Source organism: Xenopus laevis, chromosome 8S (genome assembly GCF_017654675.1).
Source record: "Xenopus laevis strain J_2021 chromosome 8S, Xenopus_laevis_v10.1, whole genome shotgun sequence".
Classification (NCBI taxonomy): Eukaryota; Metazoa; Chordata; class Amphibia; order Anura; family Pipidae; genus Xenopus; species Xenopus laevis.
This window is the reverse complement of record NC_054386.1, coordinates 19376862-19390889: the sequence shown is the minus strand read 5'-3', so window position 1 is coordinate 19390889 and position 14028 is coordinate 19376862. Positions and strand designations below refer to the sequence as shown.

General features: G+C 40.1%; 1 protein-coding gene across 2 annotated transcripts in view; it reads right to left on the bottom strand.

Moving 5' to 3' along the window:
* Nucleotides 1-7431: 7431 nt before the first annotated feature.
* atg2b.S (autophagy related 2B S homeolog) overlaps nucleotides 7432-14028 on the bottom strand; it is a 53014-nt gene continuing 46417 nt past the window's right edge. For both annotated transcript variants that reach the window (XM_018232394.2, XM_018232393.2), the window contains exons 35-42: nucleotides 12942-13020; nucleotides 11096-11285; nucleotides 10941-11010; nucleotides 9768-9850; nucleotides 9187-9308; nucleotides 8950-9104; nucleotides 8431-8580; nucleotides 7432-8153 (exon numbers count right to left, since the gene is read on the bottom strand). In XM_018232394.2, coding sequence (XP_018087883.1) covers nucleotides 7923-8153; nucleotides 8431-8580; nucleotides 8950-9104; nucleotides 9187-9308; nucleotides 9768-9850; nucleotides 10941-11010; nucleotides 11096-11285; nucleotides 12942-13020 — 1080 coding nt within the window. In that variant the 3' untranslated portion in view covers nucleotides 7432-7922. The remainder of the gene's footprint in view (nucleotides 8154-8430; nucleotides 8581-8949; nucleotides 9105-9186; nucleotides 9309-9767; nucleotides 9851-10940; nucleotides 11011-11095; nucleotides 11286-12941; nucleotides 13021-14028) is intronic.

Below are 14028 nucleotides of genomic sequence, written 5' to 3'. Positions count from 1 at the left end.
ACATGACGATGGTGCTTGAAATTGAACTTTGCTCACTACTAAATGAGCTTTTGGTCTCAGGCTCACAAAGAGACCCTACATTAGATAATATAGCACTGATGCTGCAGGGAATCAGTTATGAGAAATATAGGGGTTACAGATAGGGGTTACCCTCTGACTTTGGATTCACATCTTGTAAATCATTCAAATTATATTGTGATTATGAGGAGATCATATGGTTCCTAATGATACCAAATAGGCCACCCTATACCAGTTATGGGGATGTTTTATGGGGAATTGGAACATCAGACACCCCTCATGTCTGATCGTCCACCTGTGGAACACTGCATAGCCACATTTGTAGGATAATATTTGGTCTGACAATAAATGATTATATTGGAGAAACCAGGGCAGTGTCGGACTGGCCCGGTGGGATACTGCGAAAAAAAAACCCCATTGGGCCATACCCCCTCTCCCAATCCCAATCAATTTTAAAATAAAAAGTTTCTGACGCGCGGTGCCAGGCGCACATGCGCAGTGGTTCGCGGCGCGCCGGGTAGCGACGTCAGTGCCCGGCGCTGCTGCAATAGGGGAGGTGAGTGAGTAGGGGAGGTGGTGAGGAGGCAGGGGGCCCTGGACGGCAGGTGAGGGCCCCTGCATGGCAGTCCTGGGTCCCCCAGTCCGACCCTGAACCAGGGCGCACTTTTTTTTAACCCCTGGTTTGCTTGGCCTTTAATAGTTTTTAATTTTATAAACTGCTTGTTTCAACCCCCTTTTGCACTCCCCACCTTCCTCTTGGCAGCTGCTAGCACAGGTAAACAGATGATTAGGGGAATATGATGGATTTTTGGCTCCTGCTGCACAAGTACATGCAATATTGTGGATTCTTTGGCTGTTGCTGGCACAGGTACAGATTGGGGGCAATATGAGGGATTGGCTGCTGCTGGCTTAGGTACATGGGGTAATATGGTGGCTCCTGGCACAAGTACACAGATGTTTGGGCAATATGATGGATCTTTGGCTCCTGTAGGCACAGGTACAAATTAGGGGCAATATGATGGATTTTTTTGGCTGCTATTGGCATAGGTATGCCGGCGTCAAATCGGATGCAACAGAAATAAGGTAAGAGATAGAAATGTCGGATGAAGTCGCAGCATTGAACCGACGCGGCATGACTGACGGATGCGGACGGTGCACCCTGCGTCTGCATCCGACAGTCGTGTCGTGTTGTATCAACGCTACGACACCATCCGACAATGCATTCACTGCAATGCATGATGCATGTATTTTTGCGCAGCGCGTCGGATCGCACAGAAAACGCTTGTGTAATCCTACCCTTAGACACAGGGTTACTGTTCTACTTCCAACACACAGCGGTCCTGTGCAGCTAAAGCTATTTCCCTGGCCATCTGTGCCAGCGTTCATGTATGGATTATTTCACCTGCTGATAGGACAGAATGAAAAAGTAATTAAGCAATCGCACGTTTGATTGCAAATAAATGCATTCGCTAATTGATCCCATTTTATTGTGGCAGGTTGTGCTGTTCTGAGTCGCGTTTAACTCCAGTTGCGTTTCAGTGTGTTCATCTTCCGGGTCTTTGTGTCTTCTTCCAGTGCTTAGGCAATTTCCATAAATTTCGGCGTATGTGCAGTTGCCGCAAACCGGTAAATTGCTCCAACTGCGCATGCGCCGCCACGCTGGTCTCGTTGTCCGATTACCAAATACCCAGAAGATGGCTGCCGTGAACTCCGATCCCTGAATCTGCACTGAGGGGTAAGTAAAAAGTTAGGGGCATTTACCTGGGGTAGCAGCTAGCCTGGGGGGGGGGAGGAGGGGACTATGTGGGGTAGGAGCTTTTTTAATAAGGGGTTTGTTTCTCCTTTAAAACCATGCCCATCTTAGGGAATCCAGAGTATGGCACACACAGGGAGCATAGGGAAGGCAGAATAGAGCAGGAGACAGGGAAACCTATCAGGACCCTAAAGGTGGCCATACACGGGCTGATAAAAGCTGCCGACAGACCGTGTCGGCAGCTTATTGGCCCGTGTATGGGGCCCCCCGACAGGCTGCACCGATCGAGATCTGGCCGAAAGTCGGCCAGATCTCGATCGGATGGGACAAAAAAACCCATCGGTTCCCGGCCGCATCTATTCGTTGATGCGGTCCCGCGATCCGACCGCCCGTTAGGCATCGTTAGGATCCGATCGTTGGGCCCTAAGGCCCACGATCGGATCAGCCCGATATTGCCCACCTCAAGGTGGGCATATGGGAAGGAGATCCGCTCGTTTGGCGATCTCTCCATGTATGGCCACCTTTAGATAGACAGTTCATATTGTGCTACATCCAGTGACACAATGCTGGTGTCTCTTTGGCAATTTGTATGAGTGTGAACAGGTGAACAATGTGGGCACTTTCAGTCTGGGTCTGAGGTGTGAACAGTACAGGCCTTTAGGGGTGTGAACAATAGAGCTATTACAAGGGGAATTACAGGTGTGAACAATGCAGGAATTTACTGTCTGTATTTGACTTTTAAACAATGCAGGGGCCAGTTAATCTAAGCACTGATACCTTTTAAATGTTACACACAAAAATATCACAGCAGGTAGACTTTCATGTAGAGGCCATACAAGGGACCACCAGTTGGACAGCCCTGATATAGATCATAGTGGGACAACATCACTAAAAGTAGACAACGCATTGATAAAGTATGGGCTCTCCTGCATTAGAACATTCTCAGAAAGATAATCACCTGTACCTGCTGTCAGGCAGTTCCTTCAACTGTGTTTTTCTAAGGGTGGTCTTTCTATTTTAGTGGTTTCTGAGATTTCATTTTAGTTTTAGACAGTCAATACCAGGCTTTCGTTATCAATAAATACTGTCCTTTTACATTTTTATTTTGAGACACAATTGTGTGTCGTTCTGTATGTCACTTATACATTACCTGACTGGAAATAACGCAGTCCCAACTGAAACAGGAAGTGATGTAAAAGTAAAAGACACATCTGTCTATTCATTGGCTGATATACCTCGCATGTATGTGTGTCCTTGGTTTATGTTTAATTACAGCACAAGCCGGACAGTGGACTTATAATGGTACTTTGTCAATATTATATTATTCAGTAGCACATACAGTACAAGTAAAGAATATTTTCATTATGTGTACGAAACAGCATTTTCCATGGGCTGTTTTATGTGAACATTTTTATAGAGCCCTTCAACGCTTAGGAGTCTCATTAAATGGGAATAAGTATTTGAAATAAAGAAGCAAATTATTTGGCGGAAGTGACATGGGAAAGAAACAGGAGACATTCTACTTGAAGCACCAATCAAATGACAGTTTCAAAGTTGGTTATGAAGACAGTAGAAATAATAAACATAAAACAGTATATTGCTGTATGGCTATATAAGAAAACCAGTTCGAATTCCCCATGAAGGCCACACCACAGAAAAAATTGCAACATCGTTTTCATTTTATTATTCCCTCACAACATTGATGTACACAGGAAAATGCCTGGATCTTCCCATAAATGTTTATTGACATTGCAGGACATTAAAGAATGTGGTACATAGGGGCAGATTTATCAAGGGTCGAATTCCGAAGTACAAAAAACTTCGAAATTCGACCATCGAATTAAAAAACTTTGAATTCGAATATCGAATTAGAAGTTTTTTTAACAAATTTGCCAATCTTGCGGTAGAATAAAAATCCTTCGATCGAACGATTAAATCGTTCGATTCGAACGATTAAATCGTTCGATTCGAACGATTTTAGAAATCGATTGAAGGATTTTTATTCGCTGTGTAAAGACTTAGAAAAATGTTGTAGAAGGTCCCCATAGGCTAACATAGCACTTCGGCAGCTTTAATTTGGCGAAGTATTGAAGTTGAAGTTTTTTTAAAGAGACAGTACTTCGATTATCGAATGGTCGAATATTCGAACGATTTTTACTTTGAATCAAAGTCGTAGTATCCTATTCGATGGTCGAAGTATCCAAAAAATTACTTTGAATTTTGAATTTTTTTACTTTCGAAAATTCCCTCGACCCTTAGTAAATCTGCCACCTAAATGTTATGGTTTCAGTGTGCAGGAAAAAGTTCAAAAACCTACAGAAGGAACAGACTGAGAAGAAAGCCCCATAAGCACATATAAACCAATTGTAATTATTTTGTTTGAAGGGGAGAGAGATCTGGTTTTACGATGTGGCTCTCCAGTAGCTGCCGCTCAGCACACAATTGGGCGGCAATTTGGCGCTGTTTCAAGGCAATGGGAAATATTGGGACCTAAAACTTCAAGAGTTTTGCCCATCCTTGCCTGTCAATTTTAGAACCCAGTGCCAGAATAACTGTGGTGCTGTGAAAGTCACAGGGTGAAATTGATTTCCCGCTGCAAATTATATTTCAATGTTTTGGCCCCATCTTAAAGGGCTAGTAATGCTCCAAAGAAGTATTGGTTTGGAGTACTAGTATTACGGCAAACCTCCCAGCATTGGAAATAAAAAGAGGGACAAAAAAGTTGCCGCACATAGCAGGGCGAATTTGTTTTACCACGCCCATTTTTGTGGCCACACCCCCAATTACCAAGTTCATTTTACAAAATTTGTCAGGTTATTAAAGTTTGAACATATTTTTGTGTTTTTTTTTTTTGTTTTTTTTTGCGGTTATTACAGTTTTGCTTATGAAGGTGAATTGCCCTTTAAGCTGTGAGTCTAACTTTTCCCAAGGGACCTGTTATATTGTATTGTTACAATTAATTATTTGCTTATCTCGAAATTGTTACAAAAGTATCTCATTTTCTGGCGTGGCTTTTCTGGGCTCTCTGCCAAAAGCCAATTAAGTTAGAAACTTTGTTTATTTTTCTGGCTGTTCAGTGCAGAGAAAAACAGGACTTTCCAGTACAAACGAGGGACTGTGGGTTGAGCTGTCAAAAGAGGGACAGTCCCGCTAAAAACTGGACAGTTGAGAGGTATGTTATGGCATAAGGCAGTCTGTAGCTAAAGAGGCACTGGGAGGCCGACTATGGGAGTAGCAAGAAGTCCTATGCCATAATACTTAAAACCTATATGTTTCTTGAAGCTGAACAGTGCAGGTAAGGTGATGCCATTTTCTCTTTTACTTCCACTGCTAGAAAAAATGGAATCTAGAAATGAATGGAATCCACTGCACCTAAGCAGCAGTTTCTGTTTAACTGTAGTGAGTAGCATTGTTTTCTCTGACAATACTTTTTTTTTGCTGCCGCAACATCAATCACATAGACATGAGGGAAGCCCATTTATCTCCTAATTTTTGTAAAAATATCCGACCAATTCCGAATTCCCGAGTGGACCTTATATATCATAGAAAAAGCTAGAAAAAAATGTTTCTGTAAAAAAATGAATTTTTCGGATTTTTGCTAAAAAAAAAAAAAATCAAATCTTTTTGGATTTTTGCTAAAAGAAAAATCAGAATTTTTCGGGTTTTTTTGCCCAAAACGCTCATGTTTTTCTGATTTTTGCCCAAAAATCAGCGCAGACGGCATTTGAAATAGGACATTTGCCATTGACTTCTAAAGGACCACGGGAGCTTGGAGATGGTGGATTTCAAATATTTTTTCAGCCCCAGGGTATAATAAATCACGAAAAATAATTTTTTTGTGAAAAAAATCTGAATTTTTCAAGATTTCTACATTCGGAGTTGAATAAATAACCCCATAAGGGTAATGGAACACATGGCTCTTTTATGCAGGTGGATAAAACACCAATCTGCTTAGAACCGTCTCATGTTGCAGCAGCTACGTCAGTCCGTGTGCGTATGGGGCAGATTTCTGTTCACTTTTGTGGTTTCAACACAAAATCCATCCAGTGTGCCGGCTGATCCAATTCCAATTCCCCTGTCATTAAGGGGGTTATTTACTAAACCCCGAATAAAAAAATCCTGAAAAATTCGTGTTTTTTTTTTTTTTTATAAAATCAGACTTTTAAAAAAAAATCACAATTTTTTTGTAATTTATTAAACCTCGAGGATGGAAAAAGTCAGAATCTGAAAATCCAGCATCTCAGACCTGTCGAGGTTGCATAAAAGTCAGTGGGAGAAGCCCCAATGATTTTTTGATGTGCGCTGCGTTTCGTGCAATAGCCTGAAGTTTTCTGGCAAAAAAGCATAAGAAATCTGAGTTTTCAGGTGAAGAATTTGAAAAAAATCATGAAAATTGGATTTTTTCCCGCAAAGCAATTTTTCGGGAAAATGTAATAGTAAATAAGCGTAAAAAACCCGATTTGATTCTACAAATTGTAGCACACAAAAGGTTCCACATTGCAAATTGTCTCAGAATATCACTCTCTACACTATACTGAAAGTTAACTCAAAGGTGAACAACCCTTTTAAAAAGAAAACATCTGCCCCAGTTCAGATCAGACCCAGATCAGGTTTGTAAACTCAGGACTGCATCTCAGGGCAATAAACACACGATGAACTCCCTGTTCCACAAAAACTACCAAATGTCACCAGAACATCAACTTTATTCACACTATGAACAAGTACAATTTACAGAATATGAGCTACAATTTACAGATTTCTGCTGTATCCAGGCTTTCCAAAATTGAATAGCAACACAAAACAACTTTATAAACAACGTTAAAGGGATCCTGTCATGGGAAAACATGTTTTTTCCAAAAATAGTGCTGCTCCAGCAGAATTCTGCACTGAAATCCATTTCTGAAAAGAGCAAACAGATTTTTTTTATATTCAATTTTGAAATCTGACATGGGGCTAGACATATTGTCAGTTTCCCAGCTGCCCCAGTCATATGACTTGTGCCTGCACTTTAGGATGGAACTACTTTCTGGCAGGCTGTAATTTCTCCTACTCAATGTAACTGAATCAGTCTCAGTGGGACTTGGCTTTTACTATTGAGTGCTGCTCTTAGATCTTCCAGGGAGCTGTTATCTTGTGTTAAGGTGGCAATACACGGGCCAGTAAAAGCTGCTGACAGACCGAGTCGGCAGCTTATTGGCCCGTGTATGTGGCCCGCCGCCGGGCTTCCCCGATCGAGATCTGGCCGAAAGTCGGCCAGATCTCGATCGGTTGGGACTAAAAATCCCGTCGGATCGCGGCCGCATCTGTTCATTGATGCGGTCCCGCTATCCGACCGCCCGTTACCATTTGTTAGGATCTGATCATTGGGCCCTAGGGCCCACAATTGGATCAGCCCGATATTGCCCACCTCAATTTCGGGCCAAATGAGTGGATCTCTCCGTGTATGGCCACCTTTAGGGAGCTGCTATCTCGTTACCTTCCCATTGTTCTGTTGTTTGGCTGCTGGCGGGGGAAAGGGAGGGGGTGATATCACTCCAACTTGCAGTACAGCAGTAAGCACAAGTCACATGACTGGGGGCAGCTGGGAAACTGACAATATGTCTAGCCCCATTTCAGATTTCAAAACTGAATATAATAAAATCTGTTTGCTCTTTTGAAAAATGGATTTCAGTGCAGAATTCTGCTGGAGCAGCACTATTAACTGATGTGTTTTGAAAAAAACATGTTTTACCATGACAGTATCCCTTTAAACAAAATGAGAATCATAGGAGTCCATAAAGCAAACACGCTTATTTGACTTTTTCGTCGGGCAGATTTTGCCGATTGTTCGTCCTAGGCTCATTTGTAGCTATACATTGTTCAGGGTATGTTGCAAAAAGCACACATGCCAAAAGAATGGAAACGATCCAGCTGAGGTGGCCGTCAGTTTAGAGTACCATGCACACTGATGGACAACTGTATGTGTTGCAGATGTCTGTGTCTATAATCATGTTCAAGAGCTATGAAGAAGCAAGTGTAATGTCTATTTTTTCCCTTTTCGTCATTAAACATTTAACAGGATTCCTGAGCCAAATTTGCTGAAACATCCAAAATTGCAACCCCATGGTCTTCTGTTACTTCTTGGGCAAACACATAGCCACAAAGCATGAAACTAACCCTCTTCCAACCTCCATTTCTGAGACTCCTCCTCTCGAACATCAGGCCTGATTTGATTCCTCATTCCACCCAAAACATTTGAAGTGGCTTCAGTTGCTACTATCAGAGGTTTAACAACTGCAGGAGGAATCTGTCTTAAAACTCCTCCAACCGCTCCCGTCACGCCTCTGTTCTCATGCTCCCGGGCTGCTGTCTCATAGATCGTCTGAGCAGTATCTGTAATTCCCTACAGGAAAGAAGACAACAATAAAACTATCGGGCAGATAGACATATTAGCAAACAATATATTTCTGCAGTTTTTTATATAAACAATCTGTCTTTCAGAACAGCCTCTAAGAAGCTGAGCAAGGATATCATAATAATAATAATTCTTTAATAAAAAATAGAATTTGGATTTCATGTTTAATTTGAAAAGGGCTTTTATTATACAGCTTTGTGACAGGTCCACTTTAAAGCAATGTTTGAATTATGACCAGGCTTTAATTTGACAAGGGGAAGTTTACCTTTTTAACCACAGTATATGCTTTAGCCACCCCTTCCCTTAGATCCACAGGCTGATGCACCAGTCGGTGATGAGAAAATCGTTTTGCTCTTTTAAGCTCAACGGGGCTTGGCCCAGGGGACACCATATCATATGCTGTCTCTGCAGCTGCCTGATTATAAAAAAAAACAGAAATCGATCACAAGGATTGCAGATCAGCACTGAAAGGTACATCTGAAAATAAATCTTAAGATCTTTATGCTTTAGAAAAAGCATGAGACAGGCCCCAAATATGGTTCCAACATAAAATGCTCTATGTATATCAGTAAATATAACAAAATAATAAAAGATAACATTTCCAGAATGAAAATAAATCAATTTTAGACAGTTTCACTCCTTTTGTAAAAAGTTTATTCAATATTATGTTCTTATTAATGACATTAAAAACACTGTATATTATGCCTATATCATTTTGCATAGAAGAAAAGGACAACAGTAATTCACATTAATGAATCTTCCTAGTGATGTAAGTAAAGAATACCTGGATAGTTTGAACGATTCTGTTAGTCAGTTCAAGGGCTGCCATGGCAGTAGAAGTTCCAAAAGATGCAGCTCCTCTCTGGAAACCCCGTACAATACGTCCATCTTTCCTATATTGTTCAATGGGAAGCCACACCAAGTCCTTCAGTCCCTGAACTAAAATGGAAATGTGTTGATTGTACATAAAATGTTGGAATTCCCTTTTTTCCAGTAAATAGGAGAAACCAACAGGACTCACCAAGCTGCACTAGAGAATGCATTGGCCCAACACCTCCCAAAATTCCAGGTAGTTGGTTTTTCTTAATATCTGTAAGCCATTCATTAATAGCATAGGAAAAGAGTTTATCCAGACCTAATAAACTGAGGGCAAAAAAAAATTTTTGCTGCAGCCACTGGTTCTGGAGAGGTGGAGAAAGTTTAAACAATACAAAAACTATAAAATCCACATTAGATTACATGACAACACAGGACCCAGTGCAGTCTGCATATTCTGATTATTAATCAGTCTTGCTGTATCTGCTTCTATGGCAGATATTATTTGACTGCTGTTTTGATAATTTATGGCAATTCCTAAGCAGCCCAGACTACACTGAGCATGTGCATGGTCTTAGTCTTGCAAATATGTTTAACAAAGTTACAAGATGGTGACCCCCTGTGGCCAACTTTGAAAGCATAAATCATTTGTTTAATTAGGCTTCAGGTGCAATAAATTTATGTTTAGTATACAAACTACAGCATTTCTAGCATTATTCTATTTTAGACTTTAGTTTCCGTTTAAGTATTTTTCTGTTCAGTTATGACTGACACTGAATAGTTTACCCATGTCTGTAGCAAAGCCTCTTCAGCTTGAGTTCCGAGTTGTTCAACTGAGCTAGTCCAATAAGAATTCCAGTTAGTGTTCCCTTAAAGAAAATTAGAAAATATATTAACATAGTAACCCATGACACCTTTTAGATGTTTGTTGTTGTGTTGTGATACACATGGCCTTAGGCAAAACCATGAAATGCAGGAAAATTGTGTGAAATGTAACAGGTGCCAGAAGTCGGTGGACTCCATGTAACACAGATGTGCAGCAGTTCTCAGAAACACTGATTATACAACTTAATATTAGTTCAGAGATTCAAAGGAATGCAAAATCTTTTAAACAGTTTTCAGTTTATACAGTGAATGTTTGCGTTTGTAAATAAGAATGCAGTCGCTGCTATTTTTTGGAAAAAAACCAATAAAGAAAAAACACACTGAATGCTCAACTGTCCCTCTTTAATTCAAGGAGCAGGGGATGAGTCTGTATTGTTTTGCAAATTTTTACAAATTGTATTTTTAGGAACAGCCTAATATTCCCCATTCTTCATGTTTTGTAAAGGAATAACACACACTGGATACATTTTTCTTCATGTTTTGATTTGGAATAGAATGTGCAGCGTTCCCAATGCATTTGCGTATATGGATATAAAAGTGGTTATAAGGATTGACTTTTTTTTAAACACACTGCTATTATTCTGAACACAACGGTACTTCTTTAGATGATGTGCTTAGACATCCCCTCCAGGCACACTCAATAGCAGTATTGTTCACAAATAAGAGAGCTGTTGTGTGATTAAACACACTAATGCAGTTATTTCTGCCTTGACTTTCTTATCATCTCTGATTTCTGAATAATACGGCTTATGTAATCAGTATTTTGGGTTTGCTTGTCCCTTAAAGAAAAAAAATCAGATTTCTTTTTGAGGCTTTCTAATTAGAGACTAGAAAAGCTGTCCGTCATGGAAGAGGATTTGATTATTTTACCATGGTACAGTAAAGTTTATTATTAACTTCTGATGGGTAGATCAAAGAGAAGAGAAAATAACATCCCTCCCAACACCCAAAAGCAATGTTATACTTAGAAACAGGGCTAGTTAATTAATGGAAGGCATGTACATTATCTGGCACAGGGTAACTATCCAAACTTTTAAGGGAAGTGTCCGATGGAAAGATAAACTTTGTATGTACCTGGTCCATTGAGAGATGTTTTCCAAGGTAGTCCAGCCTTATCGGAACCTCCGAAGTAAATCGGAATTCCCTGCATAAGTAAGAGTGATTCATATCACATTCATGAATGCATACATAAATATTCAAGAAAAATACACTGCTTGCACAATATTTACCGGAAAAAGACAGGCTGGTCACTGAATGAAGATACCTCGTCAGAGTCAGTCTGTGCAATATGTTCCAAACCGATGCTGCTAGTTTCCCCTGGATCAGTTTGCCCAATAAATGAAATAATAGGGTTTCTCTCTTGCGAATAGAGGTGCTTTGGCAAACTGCATGTAACATCAGAAGCTGGGTGTCTTTTTACTAAAAACAAAAAAAAAAACATCATTAACAAACACATTCAATTAAAATGATCCCATTTATATTGTCATGTGAAAATAGTGATATATAAAGATTAACGCACAGTGCTCATAATATACACAGTACAGGGATCTTGAATTTGATTGAGACCGGGGCATTGTTTCTGTATATTTTTTGGTTCCACTGGGTTTTCTCCCACCATCTAAAACCATACTGTTCGGTTAATTAGATTCTGATTAAATAACCCGAAATCTTATTGAACACTTTCCACACTAGCTGCCGGAGTTCAGTCCTAATCACATCTCTATTTGGTGGGCAAAGTGCAAGACACTGCAGACACAATAATGATTTCAGCCAGAAAATGTCTGTTTGCATTCTCTGTCCAAAATCTGCCTTATGTGTACAGATGCTGACTGTATTTGGCCTTATAAGAAATACCAGAAAGACTTTTTCCAGTTATTTTCTATTTGTGACTTTTTCTAATATTGAAGTGTATAGTGTAAAGCAGCTCTGGGCGGGGGGGGGGGGGTCACCGACTCTATAACTGTTCTAAATTAATACAGTTGCTACATTTCTTAAGGTGGCCATAGAGACACAGATCCTAACGTGCGAATCGAGGATTCGTACGGTTTTTGGATCAGTGTGGGGAGTGCCGACAGCTTTCGTCCGGCGTAGATTGGTCGTTTGGTTTCGATCCCGCCGGAGCCCATTGCACCACGTAATGGGATCGTTCGGCCATACGGCCGAACAATCAGATTACCCCTGATATAGCCATGCTCGTTAATGGCATATCGTTTGGCGATGTCGCCAAACGAGCGGATCTTTGCGTCTATGGCCACCTTTATCCTTGTCCCCATCGCCAAACGAGCGGATCTTTGCGTCTATGGCCACTTTAACCTTTCCCTGCTGAGCAGAAGCCCAGAGCTTCATTAAAAGCAGCTGTTAGAACTGATACAAGAGTTGCTAATTTTCCCCAGATACTGCTGGGAAATGTATCAACTAATTGTATCAAATTGTTAACAGTTCAGAATCTGCTCCACAATCACTGAGCTTCCAGACTGAGACACTAGAGACAGGAACATTAAAATTTAAACTTACGTTTTGGGAAGACTGTAAAAAATAATAGATGGAAAGCAATTGCAAAAAAGATTTTGTTTACGGTGAACAATCTGAAATCAACCGAACTGAAAAAAGTGTTTGCAAGGTAAACAACCCTTTTAGGATTGCAAGCTCTATCAGTTTTATTTCTGTATGTAATCTGTATGTTCTATTGTATAAGGAGAGTCAATATGTGGGCACTTTAAAAATATTTATTACTATTACTAACAAACAATTCTATTATTCCTCGTTACTGACCCAAATGACCGGCTTGAGTCTCCCTTTGCAGCTGCATTTTACGGTGCTTCTCAGTGCAAACATAAAAATATGTCAATAATATGTAAGCAAAAAATACGAATAATTAAAAAACGTTCAATCTAACATTTATTGTGTATTTTTAAGTGCCTTTTTGTGATATGTACTAGCTGGAGCCACGTCGTCTCATCTCACTGTATATTCGTATACTGCTGAGATGACAATAAAGTTTACTTTGACTAAACACAAGAGGAATTTTGAAAGCCTTATCCATTGAAAATGTGCAAGATTCTGCTAGAAAATCACCTTCTGGATCTGGCGTGACCAGTATTTCAACCTCGGTAGAAAGATTCATAAAAAAATCCTTCAAGAAAAACAAGGCATCCTAGGGGAACAAGAAAAGATGCAAACAGAAGAAGTTATTTTTGTTTTTCACCTTGATTTAAACATATTTAAAATAAATAACCAGTGCTATAAAAATGTATGTAGTAATGCATTTCAGGTTTTTTTCTACACAAATAAGATGCCATGTTGCTTACTGCTTTTTAGCAGCACTGACCTAGGCTAGCCATCAGGTAAAGGAACCTATATTGCAGTGCTCAATTTGCTAATTTCCATAACCAGAAGACAGACAGTCTATCCCTATGAAAGTAGAGCAGTTAAACAATACAAGATTTCTGGCATAGCAATAACATTTTTCTGCCAGTTTGGTAAAGTGCAAAGCAAGAGCAAACAACTACAGGTATGGGACCTGTTATCCAGAATGCTCGTGAGCTGGGGCTTTCCGCATAATGGATCTTTCCGTAATATGGGACTTCATACCTTAAGTCTACTAGAAAATCTTGTAAACATTAAATAAACCCAATAGGCTGGTTTTGCTTCCAATAAGGATTAATTATATCTTAGTTGGGATCAAGTCCAAGGTACTGTTTTATTATTACAGAGAAAAAGGAAATACTTTTTTAAAATTTGGATTAATTGGATAAAATGGAGTCTATGGGAGACAGGCTTTCTGTAATTCGGATCGCATACCTGTACTTCATGTTTTGACCACTAAATCTGTATACGCAACTCTTGACAGTCAGCAACACTACTGCAACGATACAGTTTGTAATTCAGCAATTGCTTAGGAACTAAAGGTGGCCATAGAGGCAAAGATCCGCTTGTTTGGCAACATCGCCAAACGAGCGGATCTTTCCCTGATATGCCATTAACAAACATGGATATATCAGGGGTAATCTGATTACGATGCGCAATTGGCTCCGGCGCGATCGGTCTATGGGAGACAGGCTTTCCGTAATTCGGATCGCATACCTGTACTTCATGTTTTGACCACTAAATCTGTATACGCAACTCTTGACAGTCAGCAACACTACTGCAACGTTACAGTTTG